The sequence below is a fragment of the Carassius carassius genome, chromosome 45 (assembly GCF_963082965.1).
Source record: "Carassius carassius chromosome 45, fCarCar2.1, whole genome shotgun sequence".
NCBI classification, from domain to species: Eukaryota; Metazoa; Chordata; class Actinopteri; order Cypriniformes; family Cyprinidae; genus Carassius; species Carassius carassius.
In genome coordinates this window covers 17,411,001-17,432,619 of record NC_081799.1, presented here as the reverse complement: position 1 = coordinate 17,432,619, position 21,619 = coordinate 17,411,001, and the positions used below count along the sequence as shown (strand labels likewise).

Genomic DNA, 21,619 nt, shown 5'->3' with positions numbered 1-21,619 from the left:
TAGACATCACTATCGAAGTTCAGCACTGAACCTAAGAATGGAAGACATGGAAGTCATAAAACTGACCAGTCGCTATGTCATTGGTTTAAATATGGTGCAATATTAAATGCATGAAAATATTGGGTCAGAGGTAAACCCTTGTTATGACTACAGCAATAAAATGGATCTCATGTGGGAATGGTGGGTTTAGAGGGGAGGTAAAGGGGTGTTTCACTAACCTGGAAGCTTCAGCTCCTGCACTGACAAATTGGAAATGCACTGATTTGGAGGGGCTATTTAAAGATGCCCAAAAGTACAAGCAAGGCCATCGCTTAACTTCAAATGACCAAGGGCAAATTGGCCAAATATGAATATATAAATGTAAATATATATCCAAGCTCTTAATGCATTGTGCTGCCTTCTTGAGCATAATATTGAGTAAATATTCTCACCTTTTGTAATAGTTGTGTATAAGTCGCTCAGTTGTCCTCAGTGTTAAAAGGTGGATCTCAAAATCATACAGACACTTTTGGAAAAGGGATCAAATATGCAGAAGATGCTGGAAAACCAAAGAATGTGCAGGAGCTGGAGGATTCTTCTGAAGAACAGCAGGCAGTTGAACTGCTCAGGACCAACAAGAGGCTCATGAACAACTATCACAAAATATTAAAAAAAACAGTTCAACTGCCAGGATCATCCAGGAAATTGAATTAAAAAAAAATGTTTTAAATAAATTCTGTCATTATTTTATTTTGTGGAGTATATGTGAACATCTGTTATGTGAAATCGCTTATTCCGGACAGTAATAAATACAAATAAATACAAAACTTGACATTTTCATGATCTCTCTTATTTTGTTTCATTATTAACATTTTGCACATTCTGCAAGGAAAAGGGTGGAAAAGGGTGGCTTGCCCACTTCAGGTTGGTGGAGAATTCCTGCCTCAAGTGGAGGAGTTTAAGTATCTTGGGGTCTTGTTCACGAGTGAGGGAAGGATGGAACGGGAGATTGACAGACGGATCGGTGCAGCTTCTGCATAATGCGGTCGATGTACTGGTCTGTCGTGGTGAAGAAAGAGCTGAGCCGCAAGGCGAAGCTCTCGATTTACCAGTCAATCTACGTTCCTACTCTCACCTATGGTCATGAGCTTTGGGTCATGACCGAAAGGACAAGATCCCAGATACAGGCGGCCGAAATGAGCTTTCTCCGCAGGGTGGCTGGGCGATCCCTTAGAGATAGGGTGAGAAGCTCAGTCACCCGGGAGGAGCTCAGAGTAGAGCCGCTGCTCCTCCACATCGAGAGGGGTCAGCTGAGGTGGCTCGGGCATCTGTTCCGGATGCCTCCTGGACGCCTTCCCGGGAAGGTGTTCCGGGCACGTCCCACTGGGAGGAGACCCCGGGGAAGACCTAGGACACGCTGGAGAGACTATGTCTCCCGGTTGGCCTGGGAACGCCTCGGTGTCCCCCCAGAAGAGCTGGAGGAAGTGTCTAGGGAGAGGGAAGTCTGGGGTTCTCTGCTTAGACTGCTGCCCCCGCGACCCGGCCCCGGATAAGCGGAAGAAGATGGATGGATGGATGGACATTCTGCAAGGGGCATGTAAACTTATGAGCACAACTGTATATATTTTTAATAATTGCATTCTATTTATATAAACTGCATGTATGCATTACAATTTCATATAATTTTTTAGGTGCTTCATGGAAATTAATTTGTAAGGAAGATGTATTTACATCATATCAAATTAAATCAATTTTCCCTATTCTAATAATTATGATTTTTCTACCCAATCAAAATCTTTAAATGAGATGTCTCCTATCTTGATGTGAAAATCTGATGTTATCATTAATTGTTATTTTTTAGAACAAAAGAGCAAAGTACAAGTAGGCCAGATGCTTTAGTACAAATTTTATCATTTCAGCAACACCTTATCTGCACCTGCACTAGTCGGTAAAAACATGCATTGTAGATGACTGCTTTTGCACAGGTCAAAACAATATACACACTTGTTAGAATAATGTTCTGTTTTTCCATGTCTGCTGATGAAGTAAATATTAGGTTACAAGAAAGAAAAACAATATTGTATAAAGCTGCTGCAAAAATATTTTCTCTGTCTACCTTCAGATTATATGAGACATAAGTATGACAATGTACATCAATTAATGCCTACAAATGAGTATTTGTCTAATAGAGATTAAAGTTCAAAGACCAAATATTTGAGCTCTGCCAAATGGACCTTTGATATTGATACAGTACAAATTACAGTGAGCTTGTGTAATTTACTGTCTAGACTGAATATATTTCCTCATCAAAACTGGCTGATTATTGGCACCCAGTATCTGTTAAAATATCAGTTTTACCTACTGTGATATCAGATATAAAAAAAGACCTCAAGTTAATAGATAAACATAAAATATTATTCAGAACTAGCAGGCTAAGCATTATGTCATAAACGTTAATACTTAAAAAACCCAAATTGCTCAATTTACTAACTCAAAATTGTACACTAAATTGCATTCTATATACACTAAATATATATTGCGAAACAAAATACTCTGTATTATCTACAAAGACATAAAAATACATCAAACATAACACATATTTAAGCTATATTTCAAGCAGTTGATATATACTTGAGCAGCTGCAGATCAGACAGAGATAAAGGTGAGTTGTCTTTTTGCCATCTGAGTGCTGGCCAAGCCTGCTAAGAAGAACAGGCCAATAAAGGTCACTGGACTTGGTGTTGTGAAAACGAAAAATTGTAAATTATGAAACAGTCCTATTGGACATTCTTTAATTTCTCTATTCTGAGGCCTATTGAGTATAATGACCTAAAAGTGTTATTTTCATTAATAGGATAATTCAGCCTTGGTGTAATTTAAATACTTTTAAGTTAAAATATATGAGCAAATAAAAAGTAGTAATTGATTGTTTTTATAAAGGCTGGACAATAAGTGCTGGTCAATAAAGTCTGAGGGCGGGGCTAAAGTTTCCTCCATCTGATTGGCTGGGCGCCCTTCCCCGTCTAGTTTACCTTCACAGACCTTTAAACCCCCCAGATCAGAGGAAGAAGCGATAACCATTCAGAGCCAACCATCTCAGCACGGACCTTTGAAAGTTTGACTCTCTAACCAGCTGTTGTAGACGGAAATTAATCAGACAGAAACAGTTATTTTGGGGATTTCAATACTTGAAAACTTTTCTTCTTAAAATATTGCTGACAGCGAAGGCGGTTGTAGTTTGATTGACAGCGCTTTCTATGCTCCTCCTTCCGAGGCGCTTAAATGACAAGCGCGCGCCTGTGAGCTCGCGGCTAACGCCAGTGCAGAGAGGGATGCTGTAGAGCAGCTCAACTTCCACCAGCGAGATTTATTCTGTTTCATTTATTATTATTCGTACATCAACCATGAAGACCATACTCGCTGCATATTTTGGTGTGAAAAAGGGTATGTAAAAGTATTTTTTAAAAAGAATTACGTTCTAATTTAATTGAGTGCTATCATTTAATTAAATGTATACATGTATATGTATGCAAACACATAAAAAAACATAATTAAGTTAGTTTAGACACTTAAGTGAGATTAATTCAGTGTCTCACAGTTAATTCTTGTTCTAATCATCGAGAGAAGTGTTACAGTGTCTTACTTTGCAGTGTGTCTGATGTTTGTTATTTTCAGTCACGAAGGATTCAGTTAATATGGGATTATGTTGTCTTGTGATCTGATCTCAGTGATTGTAAGAGAAGTGTGTGTACGTGTGCTTCACTGCATCTTATCTTTTTGGCACTGTGTACAATTTCCTCAGTTTTGTGAATAATGAATTAGAAGTATTACAGTGTTGGTTGTGTGCTCTCATTCTAATAGCAAACGGTCACTAGTTTGTTATTTCATGCATCTTCACAGCGTTTTTCTGAGATTTTGGCATCAGATAGCATCATTTGCACCAAAAACAACCCGAATGGCACCATTCGTCATAATCATGATGTGCATCTCGGCATTTATTCCTAGGCTTTAGACAAAACTTAATGTAGAGAACAAACCTTCCCACATCATTAAACTGGTTAATTCTAACTCTCCTTTAAACCCCATATAGGCTCAGGCTCCAGCATCCTCTCGGCCTTACACGACTTGCCCTCCGTCCCCTGGCTGACACAATCCAAGATCGTGAAACATCTGCAGATGATCTCTGTCCTGCAGTTTGTCATTACATTTCTTGCCATGGGTGAGTAGAAGAGTTAAGTTCATTAAGAGACTAAAGTCGACAGTTTAGAGAATTTACAATGTAGGACATTGTGTTGCCTTACTGATTTCATATGAAATAATTTCGGTGTTGAAATGAATAGTTCACCTCCCCCCCAAAAATTGATGAAAAATTAGTTTAATTACCCTTACGTCATCCAAGATGTAGATTAGTTTGTTTATTCATGCTTTGCAGGAATGTAACATTACATTATTTGCTCACCAGTGGATTCTCTGCTGTGAATGTATGCCGTCAGAATGAGAGTCCAAACAGCTGGCAAAAACATCACAATAATCCACAAGTAATGCTGTCCATCAATTAACATCTTGTGAAGTGAAGAGCTGTGTTTGTAAGAAAAAACTCCAAAATGTTGCTTCCAGTTAAAATATGCTATCCATAATAATGCTCCAGTGAAAAAGTGGTCTTGTCTGATTAAGGAGAGAAATATGTACAGATTAAGTACTGTTTACAAGTGAAAACAGTCCAAATCCATTCTAAACCAGTATGTTGTTGGATTTTGATGTGAGGGGATAACAATGGTAACTCTTTTTGTCTAGAAGTGACTGTTTAAAGTAAAATGACTCAAGTGATGGATTTGGTAAACACACATATTTTTGCTTCTCATGATGGTAATTGATTGACTGGAGTTATGTGGATTACTTGTGGATTATTGTGATATTTTTATTAGCTTTTTGGTCTCTCATTCTGACGGCACCTATTCACTGCATCCATTGGTGAGCAAGTAATGCAATGTTTAATTTCTACAAATCTGTACTGATGAAAAAACAAACTCATCTACATGTTGGATGAACTGAAGTTTTGTCAATTCCAGTAAATTGGGTGAACTGTTACTCTAAACTCTAAATCCTCTTTTTGCTCTTCTAGGCATTGGCTGCTCTTTGCTGCTGATTTACATGTTTTGCACAGACTGCTGGGTAATTGCCAGCATTTACACCGCCTGGCTGATCTATGACTGGAATACCCCTAATGAAGGTAACCTTTTCATTCTTCTCTCCCGGATTAAAGCACACCATTCAAGATTCAGTCTGTTTAGAAATAAAGTATGCTTGTTGTGACTGTGTTTGCATTTGTATTCTTTCTTAATGTTCCAATATCTTAGGAGGCCGCAGATCGACCTGGGTGAGAAACTGGACTGTATGGAAATACTTTAGGGACTATTTTCCCATAAGAGTGAGTGATTTTACATCTTATGCAACATTACAGTTTAAGGAAAATAAAAACTGAACAGCTAATAGTGATATAACTATTAATAAAGATCCTCAAAGTGGAATTAGGAAATATAAGGACTTTGCAAATGTCAAAGTACAAATAATCCAACATTTATATATAGATTTAAAGGGACAGTTCATGCAAAAATGATTCTTTATTTACTATTTATTTTCTTTTTCATACAATGTCTTGACATTTCACTTTGGGTATACAATGGCATTCAAAAATTTGGGGTCGGTAAGTTTTTTTATCCTCAACCAGATTACATTTATATAGAGAGTGATATTATAAAATATAATTACAACTTAAAGTATTTTTCCTATTTGAGTATTTTAAAACTTCATTTATTTCTGTGATGGCAAAGCTGAATTTTCAGCATCATAACTCCAGTCATCAGTGTCACATAATTCTTCAGAAATCATTCTAATATGCTTGTTTTTGGTGTTCAAGAAACATTATTATTAAGTTTAAATTGCTCTGCTTGATGGTTTTTGTGGAAACTCTGATTTTTTTTTTTAGGATTCTTAAATGGAATGTTCAAAATAATACAATACAATTTTTAATAATGGGAAAGTCTTTACTGTCACACTTAAACAATTTAATGCATCCTTTCTGATTAAAAGCATTCACTAGTTTTAGAAAAAAATTACTGACCCAGACATTTGAATGGTAGTTTATATATTCCAGTCAGCAAAAATGTGTAAATATTCATTGATAACTCTGTTAAGTGCAAAGGGGAAAAGATAAAAAATACATTTCATCAGCCATTAGCTTTTCTCTGCTTGACATTGGTCTTGGGTTGGGTGGATCTTGATGAGTTGTAAGTGCACTGCTAGACTTTGCTCGTCCTGTTCAGTGAAGCTTAATCCCTGAGCACTGGTTTTTCTGTTTGGGTCTTACTTATATGCATGGTAGAGTACAGGCCTCTGTAGAACAACTAGGTGTTTCAAAAAATTTACTAGCACTAAATTATGAGACATTAGTATCAAACACAGATCAGCATAATGAAAGAGAATAAACTTTTAACTCTCTGACACACTTTCTCTATAGTACAAATCCTGGCCTAAGAAACAGTAATTAAGTAATTTAATGCAAATGTTAATTTAAAGTATTCATATTAAATCAAAACCACAGTCAACACTTATATATATATATATAAAAATTATAGATAAAAAACTTGGGTGCTTTTGACTTGGACTAGAAAGCAAACACCTGGCAACCCTGTATTCACATAACAAATTAGTAAAAACCAGGCAACCCTAGCAATCACATAACAATGCAGTAAAAACACTTATGGGTGTGGTCACATTTACCATTGTTTGGCAAATTTTCAATAGGAATCCACACAATTGGGAATTTTTTTCATGAAGGTGAAAGACTTCCGCCCGAGATTTCGCAACAGGTTCTAATTTGAAATGCGAATTTGCCAAATTGAACAACGGAAAATTGCTTGCTTTGAAAGTAACTTCATACATCACTATTGTCAATTAATCTGTTTCATCCAAAAAATTTAGCTAATGTGACCGTACCTTTGGAAAATCTTAGCAACTGCATAGCAATGTTATGTTAACCACTCACAAAACACCATATAATGATAAAAATAACATGAAGTTATCTATAGCAAAGAGGTATTGTTTTGAGACTTAATCTGAAAAACAAGGGCACCAGCAAACATTCCATAGGCTAGACTTTCAATAAGCCTCTTCCAGGCGGTTAAACCATCCCGTCTTAAAACCATTGTTTTTTTCTTCCATTAATGTCTTTATGCAACAATGCCTGTTTGATTAGCTGTTCTAATGTACAAAGGCTATGCAGCTTTTACACTCTGTACATACACTGAGTGCATTCGCTTTCTTTTAAGATGGTAACTGTTGCTCCATTCTAATATCTGCTGCAAGCCAATGTCTGTCCTTAATTATCTGCTGAAAAGAATATATATTAGGACAGCAGATAAGTGCTTAATGATAATTCTTGATAAGAAAATGTGTTCGTGAACAATATAATGTACACACAGTACAGTAATTGTAACTGTGTCAGAGTAAAGAGCGTTTATTGCCTTTTTATATAAAGTATGTCATTACTGACCTTTGTCCTAAATCTAGGAAAATAGGTCTGTTTAATGAAAAATATATATTCAACAGTTGTTAAAATGAATGAATTTGAACATTTCCCACGTTGAATTTTGCCTTCGCAGTTGAATTAATCACAGTTCTCTCATTGATTATTTTCAGCTCATCAAGACACATAACCTGCTTCCCAGCCGAAACTACATTTTTGGCTATCACCCTCATGGCATCTTCTGTTTTGGTGGTTTTTGTAACTTTGGGACGGAGGCCACAGGATTCTCCAAGATATTCCCTGGAATCAAGCCGTCTCTGGCCACATTAGCAGGAAACTTCCGCTTGCCAGTGTTAAGGGAGTACCTGATGTCTGGAGGTAAATATAGTTTCATGTATTCATTGCCTGTAGTTGCATCATGTGAGTGAAGAACAAAATTTCAACAAAAATTATTTTCCTCTCTGTGTTGTAGATAAGAATCCTACAGTCTATAAAGGACCTCTAAACTTTGTCCTTTTGTACTGCCCTATTTGTGCTGATGTCAATATCTTTAATGAACTTCTGTTGGAACCTGCCCTATGTACCCTGAGATTGATAGAATTTTCTTCCACTCTCTTATAGGAAACAAACGTCAATACACTCTGAAAAATGCTGGGATAAAAACAACCCAACTTGGGTTATTTTGGTTGTACTAAACAAGGCTAGTTAATGCGATTCCAAAACAGCACCAATCGGCGTGGAAATTTGTGTGGGTGATTACTAACAACGCACAAATTAAGAAACACAGATGCAGCCTCTACTAATTTACATATTGAACAACGCAATATATCAATCGCAGCGCAAATTAGTGATGTCGCAAATAAAGAAATAAATTAGCCATAGTAGGTAGAAAATAAATGGATCCCAAATAATTCAAGTACTGCTCACTGAAGAGGCAAATGGCCTTCAGCTCCACCTCTCTGGATGTCCAGCTCCACCTCTGTGGAACTAATGGGTGGAGTTATGTTTAGCGATAGGGTAAAAGGTAGGGTTAGGGTTAGGTGTCTATCTCCACCCATTACCTCCAGCGAGAGGAAGCTAGAGCTCCAGCTCCTTCCATTTGGCTCTGCAGCGAGCACCCTCTCCAAAAATGTAGAGTTTCCAGAAGTTTTGATAGACCTGGTATTGCGTGACTCCTAGTTGTGGATTCCAAGTCTTCTTTGCTTCTCCGGAAGCAAATTAAAAATAAAATGGCTTGGCAAATGATTTGTTCGGATAACTGACAGTCACCACTGATAAGCTACTAGTAAAAATAGTAAAAACTTAATTTTCTGTAAAGTCGACTTGCAATTTGTATCGTAAAAAGCGCTATACAAATAAACTTTAATTGAATTGAAAAATGAGTTCTTCTGGCATTCCAAATAAATTAATATGTGTGGAAAAAATCCTCTCCCTTCTGCCACATGTTCTCTGTTCTCTGTGGTGCCTCTTCCTAACAACAATTCCTAACAATGTTAATTCTTCACTGCGTGTCTTAAGTAAATCATGACAGTACTATTTTAACGCCAAAAGACGGTTTGCGCTAGTGCAAGCTTTTAGTAAAACTGGCCCCAAGGATATAAAATGTCATTCAAACAACAGTTTTTTTATCTAAATATTTTGACCAAAACATTGAAGTAGCCGCTGAGATTATAGGTTATTGTTTCAGTAAGTTAACAACACATTTGCATGTTTATGTATCTCTGTTGTTGATTCAATGCAATATTAAACACACACAGGTAAACCAATAAAACATTTCAGCTTTTTTATTAAGCGTGTTTTTATTTGAAAATGATTCATCTAGGCTAATTCAATTTTACATTTCTTTGATTTGTTTAAGTTTTCATAAACTCAAGAACCCCCTGTAGTTCCTTCACAAACCCCAGTTTGGGACTCTTCTGTTTTTCAGGTATCTGCCCAGTAAACCGTAACTCCATTGACTACCTCCTGTCTAGTAACGGTACGGGCAACGCTGTGGTCATTGTGATCGGAGGGGCTGCAGAGTCTCTTGACTGCGCCCCAGGAGTGAACTCTGTCACACTGAAAAACCGCAAAGGCTTTGTGAAGCTGGCCCTCAAGCAAGGGTGAGAACTGCAAATCAGCGCTATTGCTTTACTCCACAAAACAATTTAATAAACTTCAGTGTGCTGGTTATGTTAGCTGGTAGTAGCTTGAGTTTTTCCTGAAATGCTGTCTCCTCTGATTCAGGTTCTTGTCAAGCAATAAATAAGACAGAATGAGAATAAGCTCCTTGAGAAATAAGCCCTTGTTGGGTTAGCAAATCAGTTTTGAGTGAAACCTATTAAGCAGTATTTTGTGATCGGAAATGTGGAGAAACAATGAGAACTCAGCCAGAATATTTGCTCTGAATTAAGCTACATCATTACAAAGCAATAGTAATCAGAAAATCCTAAACTATTAAATCTAATATAATAAGCATTTATCCTAATAAGCAAGTTCCTAAAGTTCAAATTCTCTTCTTGTTTCACAAAATTGTATGACAAAATTACACTGAAGTATTTGTTTTTTTATGTGAACTTGCCGATTCTCTTTGTGTTTTAAAAGATGTGTTTGCCATTTTTATAACTTTTAACTTCCTGTTCCTCTCTCAGGGCTGATCTGGTGCCTGTCTACTCGTTTGGAGAGAATGAGGCTTACAAACAGCTGATTTTTGACGATGATTCTTGGTGGCGCACGATTCAAAAGAGGCTTCAGAAAATGTTAGGCTTTGCCCCATGCCTGTTTCATGGCTGTGGACTGTTCTTCCCTGAGTCCTGGGGTATTGTACCATATTGCAAACCCATCACTACTGTTGGTGAGTAATGCCTCTTGCTAAATTATACATACATACATTATATAATTTAGCAAAATATATATATTTTTTATTATAGTGTATTTATTTTATAAAAAATGTATAAAAAATATAATATTGTATTTAAAATATTGTATATTCAAACTTTATATTGTTTTATTCACTGGTTTCATGTTTATAACATTATAAATGTGTGTTTTGAATCCTACTAGCTTTAAACTGGCACAAAACAGAAAGCTGTTTTACATGGGTTATAATGAAACAACCTAAATATAGTTAAATACAGTTCAAGGACAGTCTCAATGTGGATAGAACTGCTCTTTCGGTTTGCAGTCAATATTTGCTGACATCAGAACCACATTAATGGTTAAAATGTCGTCATTTGTTGACATGATCTTGGTTTAACTTGAGTCTGTGAATGATTTGTTTTAATGTTTCTTTTTTCTACAGTTGGTGAACCCATCACAGTTCCAAAAATCGAGGAGCCGAGTCAGGACGTCATAGACATGTACCATGCCATGTACATCAGGTCCCTCAAGTCTCTCTTTGACAATTACAAGACCCGTTTTGGTCTAAATGAAAGTGACACCCTACAAATTCAATGAAAGGCAGCATTGAGGAATAATAACTGTATGAAAGAACACTCTGCCTCCCAACTAAAGTGCCTGTTCAGAAAGAAATCAATGCTGTTTCTACTCATTCAGTACAGTAAACAGTACTAGTGTACAACTGTAAAGTAAATCTAGCCTGAGTCACTTCTGCTTATTGCCACTGGGTGGCATTATGCAATAAATACTACACCAATTGCTACACGAAGTGTAAACTAGATTAAGCTAGAATAAGCTAGATTTCAAAGCTGGTGGACATATATATTCCTCAATATATGGCAATACATTTACAAGTAATCTATTTAAGGTTTAATTTACTTGCTGTACTATGTAAAAGCACATTTTGTTTGCCCCCATTATATTATTTTACTGCACAATCAATGCAATTATTGTGAGTTTTGCCTCACAAAAAATCACAGGGTGGTTGTGTAACCAAATAGAGGAGGTGAAGCAAAAGTGTTTTGGAATAATTTGGAACAAAAGTAAATATGACAGGGTATTTTGCTTTAAAAAAAATTATCCTATATGTTCATAGATTGAAGGATAAAGTGAAGTCCAGAAGGTGAAGATTATAATGAATACCTGTAAATGTGTGATAGTATTATCGGAATTCTAATACATGCGCATGGTCATTTTATTTTGCAACACAATTGATAATTTACCACAGAAGTATTAATTCTGCATATATAAGTTGCACATGCTTTGTTGAGCTCAGTTAACATGCTACTAATAGTTCAGTTTTCAGCATCTTATTTGACATCAACATTTCATCTCATGCCGAAATGTATTTATGCTAAAAATGTTAAACTGAGATATTAAAGTTGTTATTGTGTTTGATTATTTAATGGATTTAGGGGACCTGCAGCACTTCAATGGTGGATAATAAACATTTACATGCTGACATTTAACCAAAGATTCACAGTTTTGACTAACTGCCTTTTAAGTTTTGAATATGCAAATAATGCTGCAGTGTCCATCTTTGATATCAGTTGTCAATGATGTCTATGAAATCCTGATTCTTCAAAGTAAACTTTTATATATTTTCAGAATAAACGTTTATGGAAAAGTACTATGTCTGTCCTGTATTGAGCCACAACACTGTCCTTGACACATAACACCTATTCCTCTGTTTAAACCCAGTTTTTTATTTTTTTTTATTAGAGATTTATGCAAGAGTTCCAAATTATTAGTCCAATGTCCACAGGCCATGTGAGATAGTTCTTGAAATTAATCAATATATAAAAAAATCTGTATCCTCTGAACAAATAAAACATAATAAGCTTGAAGATTTATTTTCGTATAAACTAAAATATGCCTTTGATAAATCAAATAACACTTTGTAATTCACATTCACAGAAAAATCCAGTATACCTTTGAGATACATTATATGATTTATAACAGTACCACATACCGTATAGACATTAACAAAGCAACTAAATACTGAACTATACTGTAATATGTATATATACATGTAGATTTTTTAATAGCCCAAAAATAAATAGGTTACACCTTGTTTTCCAAATGTCCTTAAATTAATTTGATCTAAGAAGTTTCATTTTAAATATTTAAATTATATATGATCAGTGGTTCATTGTAATTTGTTTATATTATATATATATATATATATATATATATATATATATATATATATATATACTTAATTAGAAACGAGGTTATCAAGACGATTGAATTATTAATAAAGTTGGGCAATGGCGCCCTCTTGTGCTCCATGTATGTATGTATGTATGTATGTATATATGTATATATATATATATATACATATATATATATATATATATATATATATATATATATATATATATATATATACACACATATATATATATATATATATATATTAATAATATTAATAATAATGATAATAATAATAATTATGTTATTGTTCATATTCAAATTTTTTTTATAATTTACAAAAACTCTTTGTTCAGCGAACTGTACTTTTGTCGTTGTATGTGTAAAAGAACCATGCCAGTTTGGCAATATATTACACATTATACATTTCATGCTCGTATCAGTGCAATGCTCACTGTGGTATTGTGTTTAACGGGAGAACAAACGGTTTTAATTCACTACTCCGCCCGTTTAGATCACGTTACTCAAACACGGCTCATCACTTCCTCATATTTGTAGGAACACTGAGCTCAGCATGAGTTTCTTAAAGGCCTCCTCCCGCCCTTTTTCTTTTGATTGACAAGCTGTCCACCAATCAACTCAGAACATCCATTTACGTCACCAAACAGCTATTTTAGTGACAGCTTCCTCAGCCAATAGGCATCATGCGAGGGTTTGCCGATCAAGGTCGCGTTAATGGCTTCCTAGGCAAGACTTACTTTGTTTATGCCGCCGTAGGGACTCCAGTAGCAGCGTTTAGCGGGCTCAGTGTACGTTACGTTACATTACAGAGCTGCACGTTTGCGAAGAAAGTTCAGAAACTGACACCTTCGTGCGCGGGAGTTTCTCGCCGATGGGGCTGAGTTGTATGGCTGAATGAGGCGAGCGCCTGTGGTTCCGTAGAAGGATGAACTCCATCGCTGCTCGGGATCTCGCAGTGTCCGCTGGAGCTGTCAGCAGCACCCCCGGAGCAACATCCTCCAGAGTCCTGCATGTGGAGCTCACATCACAACAGGTAACGTTACACCTGCAGCATCCAGCCACGAGATCTATATGTGCCTGGTTATAGTGAGTGAATGTCTAGCGGATCTGTTTGTGCATGTGTCACATATCACCGGATGATCATAACACTGGGCCTCCATGTCCAGTTAAGCTCTGGTCAGCGTTTATGAATGCAGCAGTGGAGTTTAAAATAGAAATATGAGAAGTAATAATTAAGACGTTGTTAATAATAAAGCGCTGGCTTGTTTATTAAATATACTAGACCAGTTATACTGTGAGTGTCTGGCTGTCTTGTCACGATGGATCTCCAAACTCCAACACAAATATAAAATAGACCAAACAGACAGCATCCTAATATGTATTATCCATGCTTCAAAGACCTTGGAAATGGTTAGGAAGGCTGTAGTGTTGCTGTCTTCTAGAGTGAGCTGTGCTGAACTACAGCTTTTTGACAGCACTGACATAAATGACTAGAATTGATGTCATACTGTAAGATTGGCACACATTGTTTTTTTTGTTTTTTTATCTACAAATAAAGACCTTAGGTTATTAATGTTTGATTCACTTGGTTTCTTGTTAGAGTTTAGTCGTTGATATTTATATGGTTTATCATCCAGAAAACAGTGTTGTTATATTTGTGTTTATATTATTTTTGTGTGTTGAATTAAAAAAAGATATATTAAAATTTATTTCGGGGACAATTTGCATATTGTGTATTGTTGATGTAATACTTGAGATTGCCATTAGAGAGTAGCTTTGATTGTATGTGTTGTAATAATTGCAGTGTTGCAATACACACATCACTTATACATGCCCTGAATGTGATCGACTGTTTAATCACATTACTGGTTCCCGGGAAGCGTTTTTCGCAGGTTTTCCTGTTAAGCAGCATCTGTTGATGACTTGGCATTCTGTGAGGGGAAATGTTGCATTACCTAACGCTGCAAACATGTTGTGTCATGGTTTTAAGTAAAGAGTGCTTTCATGCAGGTATAACCAAACCAGATTTTTTTAAAATAATATGATATAATTTTGAATTTAAGTTAAATTTTTTTTTCATGGGAGTGTTGCCAGTAATATATTCCAATGCTGCAGTTTAGTGCTCGTAATATCTGTATGTTTCAAGTGTTTTATTTAGGGCTGTATGGTTAATCAAAATAAAATAAAAATTGCAAAAATTTAAAGTACTTACAAACCTGCTGTTGTCAACAAAAGAGAAGCTTTAAGGTCTTCCTGCATTTTTCCGTTAAAAATGCTTGATGGTTTCACGTTTGAAAATTAAAAAGATTACGACAGTCATAAATATTTTTATTGTAATTTTGTAGATGTACTGTACAATGAAATAATAATATTTTTTTAATATATTGTTTTACCTTAAATTGTCTTTTTTATTTTACAGAGAAATTGTAAAATAATAATATTATTTTTTTAATAATGCAATTAGTAGTATTGTTAATAATCATTTATAATAATTCTAATAATAATCATTTGTAATAAGAATAATTGTTTTATAGTTATATTGGTATATAATCTAAAAACTTTTGGCCAAACAAGCACTGCCAGTCTGGAGCTTTTTAAAATCACTATTAATTAATAAATAGTAATTTTTAAATTACTAGTCATTTACTGTTCTGTTCTGGTCTGTTTTTTGGCACAAAAAAGCACTGTTTTCAAAAACTGAAATGTGAAACTAAATGTGAAGTCTCTGTCACATGATAGTGGCTTGTCAGAGCTTGTTGCATCTGTCTGAATTTTATTTGACAGGAAATGGTTGTTATGACACCAATTGCTTTGACACTCACACCAGTCACTTGTGACTGTTGAGGCAAAGTCCTAAAGGCCCACTGTTATGGACTACAGATGACCTCTGTCACACCATTGAACGCCAGTCATTTATTGCGCAGCAGAAGAGCGATGCTATTCAGTGTGATGCAATTCATCAACAATCAGCATTAAGTCATGCTTGATTTGGTGTTTCGGTTTCATTTAGCTGTTTGAAACAGCTGTGAATCGCCTAATAAAGGTCAAGTCAAGTCAAGTCACCTTTATTTATATAGCGCTTTAAACAAAATACATTGCGTCAAAGCAACTGAACAACATTCATTAGGAAAACAGTGTGTCAATAATGCAAAATGATAGTTAAAGGAAAAAAAAGAAAAAAGAAAGAAGAAAGTGAAGTGACATTCAGCCAAGTATGGTGACCCATACTCAGAATTTGTGCTCTGCATTTAACCCATCCGAAATGCACACACACAGAGCAGTGAACACACACACACATTGTGAGCACACACCCGGAGCAGTGGGCAGCCATTTATGCTGCGGCGCCCGGGGAGCAGTTGGGGGTTCGATGCCTTGCTCAAGGGCACCTAAGTCGTGGTATTGAAGGTGGAGAGAGAACTGTACATGCACTCCCCCCACCCACAATTCCTGCCGGCCCGGGACTCGAACTCACAACCTTTCGATTGGGAGTCCGACTCTCTAACCATTAGGCCACGACTTCCCACAAAGGCAGTTCATCATTGAATTCAGTGATGTCATCTCTGTTCAGTTAAATAGTGTCTGAGCATTTATTTGCAATCAAGTCAACGATATCAGATTGATATCAGCAAAGTCAGATTGTGCAGAAGAATCATCTGTTTCCTGTGGTCTTGTCCTGGTGCTCCTCTGAGACAAGGTCTTTACAGGGGATCTGTATCTGGGGCTCTAGTTGTCCTGGTCTCCGCTGTCTTTCAGGGCAGTAGAGGTCCTTTCTAGGTGCTGATCCACCATGTGGTCTGGATACGTACTGGATCCGGGTGACTGCAGTGACCCTCTGATCTGGACACAGACTGGATCTGGTGGCTACGGTGACCTCGGAATAAGAGAGAAACAGACAAATATTAGCGTACATGCCATTCTTCTAATGATGTAGCAAGTACATAAGGTGTTATGTTAAGTGTCCCCGGTTTACCTAATTAATGCAGCCTAAAAATCCTTTAACGGATTTGGATATTAAAAGCATATTAGTATGTTATGTGTAAGCCAGGTTAAAGAGATGGGTCTTTAATCTAGAATTAAACTGCAAGAGTGTGTCTGCCTCCCGAACAATGTTAGGTAGGTTATTCCAGAGTTTAGGCGCCAAATAAGAAAAGGATCTGCCGCCCGCAGTTAATTTTGATATTCTAGGTATTATCAAATCCTGAGTTTTGAGAACGTAGCGGACGTAGAGGATTATAATGTAAAAGGAGCTCATTCAAATACTGAGGTGCTAAACCATTCAGGGCTTAATAAGTAATTAGCAATATTTTAAAATCTATACGATGTTTGATAGGGAGCCAGTGCAGTGTTGACAGGACCGGGCTAATATGGTCATACTTCCTGGTTCTAGTAAGAACTCTTGCTGCTGCATTTTGGACTAGCTGTAGTTTGTTTACTAAGCATGCAGAACAACCACCCAATAAAGCATTACAATAATCTAACCTTGAGGTCATAAATGCATGGCTTAACATTTCTGCATTTGACATTGAGAGCATAGGCCGTAATTTAGATATATTTTTGAGATGGAAAAATGCAGTTTTACAAATGCTAGAAACGTGGCTTTCTAAGGAAAGTTGATCATATGCTGGCTTGTTTGTTCCTATGCTAGTTAAGTAGTCTGTTAACCAAGGGCGTAACTTTGGGTCTACCATTGGGGGGGTTAAACTCGTGGCATATTTATTTATTTATTGAATAATTTATTTGTGTAAAAGGTAACTTGCTAATTTGCATAATTTAATTATGCAATCCCCCCAAAACGGGTGACAGAATTGGAGCAAACAGCAACTTAAGTTACAATTCAGTGACACTGGTTCTACACAATCCCTGGCACCCTCTGGCTTTACCTCATAGGACACTGGCAAACGAACATCTAGCCAGCCAACTCCAGTCAACAAAACAAATCATCAGCTAACTCAGTGTTTCTCAAACTTTTTCTGCCATTCCCCACTTCGGAGGTAGGAAAGGGTTCCGAGCCTCACCTGTCCCCAATTACCCCTACAAAATGTTAATAAACTAGGCTTTAAGTTAAACTGTTAAAATGTATTAACATCACATTTTAAAAACTTAACATCAAATAACAGCATTAAAAACTTTCAAATAGAGAAAATGAAAGTGCAATTATATTATCACTTTGCATTAAATAAGACTCAAAAGTAGATAAAAAAAAATAATTGTGTTTGCATTTACCCTCTGATAACATCAAATTCAGAAACTGAGAAAATACAAGTGTGGACTGATGTTAACGTTAGTTGTGCTTTGATTCATTTTGTCACTTTGCAAACTCCATGCAAAAAGAACAAAATTTTTTTTAATAATAATAATAATCTCAAATTGAACCGGAGGTAGTAAATTCCTAATAATGTACATATTTTTTTTAGGTATTTTAATAAGATAGATACCTAAAATACGTTGCGCATACAGCTCGTTATAAAAGGTGTTTGAACAACAAAACACATCCACTTGCACATATTTGACAATCGGAATATCAGATATATCCTGCTATAGCTAACAAATTAGTGAAATTTTTAATAAAAAAGGAAATAGTCATTCAGCGCTATTGTGGCTGCGGTGTGATAAGCAATGAATGACGCGAATGTCCATGGGAACCATTAAGCGATACTACGATCAATAACGGTCGCCTTGAAAAACTTTTAAACTAACGTGTGAAAAGGTTAAGTAAGGCTTACATTTAAATGTGTCTTTGTTTTTAGTTTATGGTCAATAAATAAAGGAATTAAAAAGATGGGCACAAAACCTGTTTGTCATGTCTCTACTCCCCACACGTTGAGAAACGCTGAGCTAACTTAACAGCTAACTTAGCAATAGGGGTCCGTTTGGTCAGGATTTTTCTTTTCTTTTTTTTTGGCTGGTGTCGACAAACAATGAAAAATCATTGTCTGGCTGCCTTTCAGTGTCCTTTTTTATCTTTCCGTCAACTTTCTCCAACCATGCGTCCCAGCGACTTCGCGAAATAGTGAACAAACTTGGTAGAGAAAGTGGGTCGGGTAATACCAAGTAGTCGGGGCGGGGGGTACATTACAGATTATTTAAAATATGATACTATCTTTCTTGCTGGCAAATGAAATTAATAAAGAAAACGAACAAAAGTATTCATTCTGAATATTTCATATTTATTTTAATCTGAATGATGTGATGATATTGGGGGGTTATATTAGTTGGATCTGATTTTTTGGGGGGGTCACTAAACCCCCGTAACCCCCATGCAAATTACGCGCATGCTGTTAACCTACTAAACTGGACCACTGAACTTCTGCATGTCAGAGTCTGGGACAAGTCTGGGACCCTGGATGTTCCTCAGTGTTTTGTTGTCTGAAACAAGACAGAAATGGGGGGAAAACTGAACAAAGCATGGTGTTGTTCCTGTAGCTTCAGTAATCCTGTAGGGCATCCCATGACTTAGATTTAGTGTTTAATGCCTCATGGTTGGCGCTGGAAATTCTGGTTGTGATGATGAAAGCAGGTCAGGTGAAGACTTTAATGTGCTCAGCTAATGCAACATCCTTTCTGTGGTCCCATCGTAGACCTGTTTTATAGGGCCTCTTTCTTGTTATTTCCTTCTTTTTAACCTACAAATGCTCTTATTAAGGTAAACCTCCATGCCTTCCAATTCCTTTTTTTACTTGGCTCCTTCAAAGTGGGGGATTTGTGCCAGATGTGTGGCAGTGATGTCATGTTTTGGTCAGGGTGGAGGACTTGGCTTAGTAGTGACGTGATGTGAGACGCACAATTATGTTTTGTGTCTGTGTGTTGGTTTGTTCCTGTTCACATTTGCTTGTGACTGTGCTAGTGATGCGCGGGTCGTCTCGGGGCGGGTTAAGAAATTGACACTTTATTGCGGGGCGGGTCACTAAAAACATTTCAAATTTAAAAAAAAAATCCATTTGTTTCATGGAATTTAGTGGTGGAAATTTTGATTCTTTCAAGAGATTCGTTGATTTTCAGATCGTTCACCAAAATGATTAATTCACTGATTCGTTCAGTGACCATTTCTTCTTCAAATTACACAAATACGCCAGCAGTTGGCGAAAAAGAGTGTCTTATGTGTTATGTCTTAAGTCAACGAACGTATTTACTTGTGACAAAAACTGATTTGGCTTTATTAAAGTGTGTGCATGATCGCATTAAATAAATAGTCTAAATAAACTGTTCAGATTAACAAATCACGAGGTTTTATCTGGGATTAAACATGGAGTTATGTTCTGTATTCCAAATATGAAAACAAGCGTATATGTGGACCAATAACTGCGCTTTGTATCTGCTGATTGCTGATCGAGATTTACATGCTTGTCCGACTGACCCTTTATACTCTCATTCATTTCATTCACGAACGAGATCGTATTCATTCACTACATTCAACAAGTCACATGCTCCGTCACATCTTGAGTAACTTTTTGACAGGATGAAACAGTTCACAGAGCTGTTCACGAGCTGCGCATGCGCTGCTAAAAGCGCCGCGCTCGCTGCTGCGGGAGGAACTTCATTGAACGAGAAATGAGTCTTTTACTGTCTATGGTCAGTGGATTATGTAAACGAGAACAATTCGTTCACCTAAAAGATTTGTTCATGAACGAACCATCATAGTGCAATTACCTATAGCCTATATTGATAAGGTTACGATCATAGACAGTAAAAGAAATGGACACAGCGACCCCATTGGAGTAAGTATTCTGATTAATTATTTTGTATAGTATTTTAAAATGTAACGCCAGTACGCCATATTAAGTTAATTGCTTGCGAGCTTCTCCTCCTGTCTGTACGGTAATTTCTCTACTGTGCGACAGAGAGTCGAGTGGTTATGACGCAATCATTAGCCTATTTTTACAAAAACTATTTCTACGGGGCCATAATGTAACATAGAAGGTAATGGAGCCCTTTATACATTGTCGTGTATCTTTAGAAATAAATAATGGACAAATAGAGTCTTTAAACGCCTCAGATTTAAAGTTATTCGCTGTCAAAGTGACGCCAAAATGAATGGGAGTCAATGGGATGCTAACGCAAGTAAAGTTCTGCTACAAGATGGCGGCACGCGGCCGACTTCAACTTCCGGTCGACTTCCTTGCCGCTTGGTTACGATACGAAGGTCTAAGTAGCAACGTAACTTCCGTGATGTCCCCGATGCACGGGGCGGGTCGGGTCGGGTCGGGTCATGAAATTTCACTTTAACGGGCCAAATAATTTCATAAAAGCGGGACCCGCGGGTTGGAAAAAACCCCGACCCGCGCATCACTAGACTGTGCTATCAGTGATTTGAACTCTTAGAAATGTCACAATGATTCCATTGACCGCTCAAATCACATTGACAAAAGCCATCGTAAACTCATTGCTTGTGAATTAAAGATCATACTGTATGCTTTTTCACAAAAAGTATGAAAACATTTACTTATTATGCTTGATTGCTTGAAAGAGTTCAATGTATAGATTCTGAAATAAAGTATTAATGATGTTAAATGGCATCCTTAAAATGCTAATAACATCTTGGCTATTGCTCTTTTTTCTCTCATGGACTGTCTTTCTTTCTTTGTCCCAACAGAGGCGTTTACGTCACTTGCGGAGCATAGCAGCACGTAACATTGTGAACAAGAATGGCTCTCCTCTGCTTGACACTTACTTCACCCTTCACCTCAGCCAGGAAGATCGGATATCACGAGGTGACTGATGCCAGCTGAACTGGCTGCTTCTCTCTGATTGTTATCTTAATTTATTAATTACACTGCAGTGTGTAATTTCTGTGTCACCACAAAAACTAAAACAAAAACTTTTCCAAACACTCAACTTGCCTTCCATTGGCCTTTCAAGAGATGGCCACACCCCCAGACTCACACTATTGGCTGAGCTGTTGTCAGGCTGGTTGAAGCTCAAATAAACCCGTTTTGATAGTGCTATAGTGTTAACACTTTACACGTGTGGAGACATCAACCTTTGATTTGTGTACTTGTTTATCTTGTTATATTAAAAATGTAAAATAAATAAATAAAAAAAAGCCAAAATGTTTGCAAAGCAAAT

The 21,619-nt window shown here is 36.7% G+C and overlaps 2 protein-coding genes across 2 annotated transcripts in view; both read left to right on the top strand.

Moving 5' to 3' along the window:
- The first annotated feature begins 3,068 nt into the window (after window positions 1-3,068).
- dgat2 (diacylglycerol O-acyltransferase 2) lies at window positions 3,069-11,713 on the top strand. Its single transcript, XM_059538874.1, has 8 exons — window positions 3,069-3,423; window positions 4,070-4,198; window positions 5,102-5,209; window positions 5,337-5,407; window positions 7,678-7,882; window positions 9,432-9,606; window positions 10,135-10,337; window positions 10,785-11,713. The coding sequence occupies exons 1-8, from the start codon at window positions 3,384-3,386 to the stop codon at window positions 10,937-10,939; spliced, it is 1,086 nt and encodes a 361-aa protein (XP_059394857.1). The 5' UTR covers window positions 3,069-3,383; the 3' UTR covers window positions 10,940-11,713.
- Window positions 11,714-13,242: 1,529 nt separating this feature from the next.
- The window catches only part of uvrag (UV radiation resistance associated gene), a 110,219-nt gene continuing 101,842 nt past the window's right edge, over window positions 13,243-21,619 (top strand). The window contains exons 1-2 of the mRNA XM_059539099.1: window positions 13,243-13,589; window positions 21,147-21,264. Of these exons, the coding sequence (XP_059395082.1) occupies window positions 13,482-13,589; window positions 21,147-21,264 (226 nt within the window). The 5' untranslated portion in view covers window positions 13,243-13,481. The remainder of the gene's footprint in view (window positions 13,590-21,146; window positions 21,265-21,619) is intronic.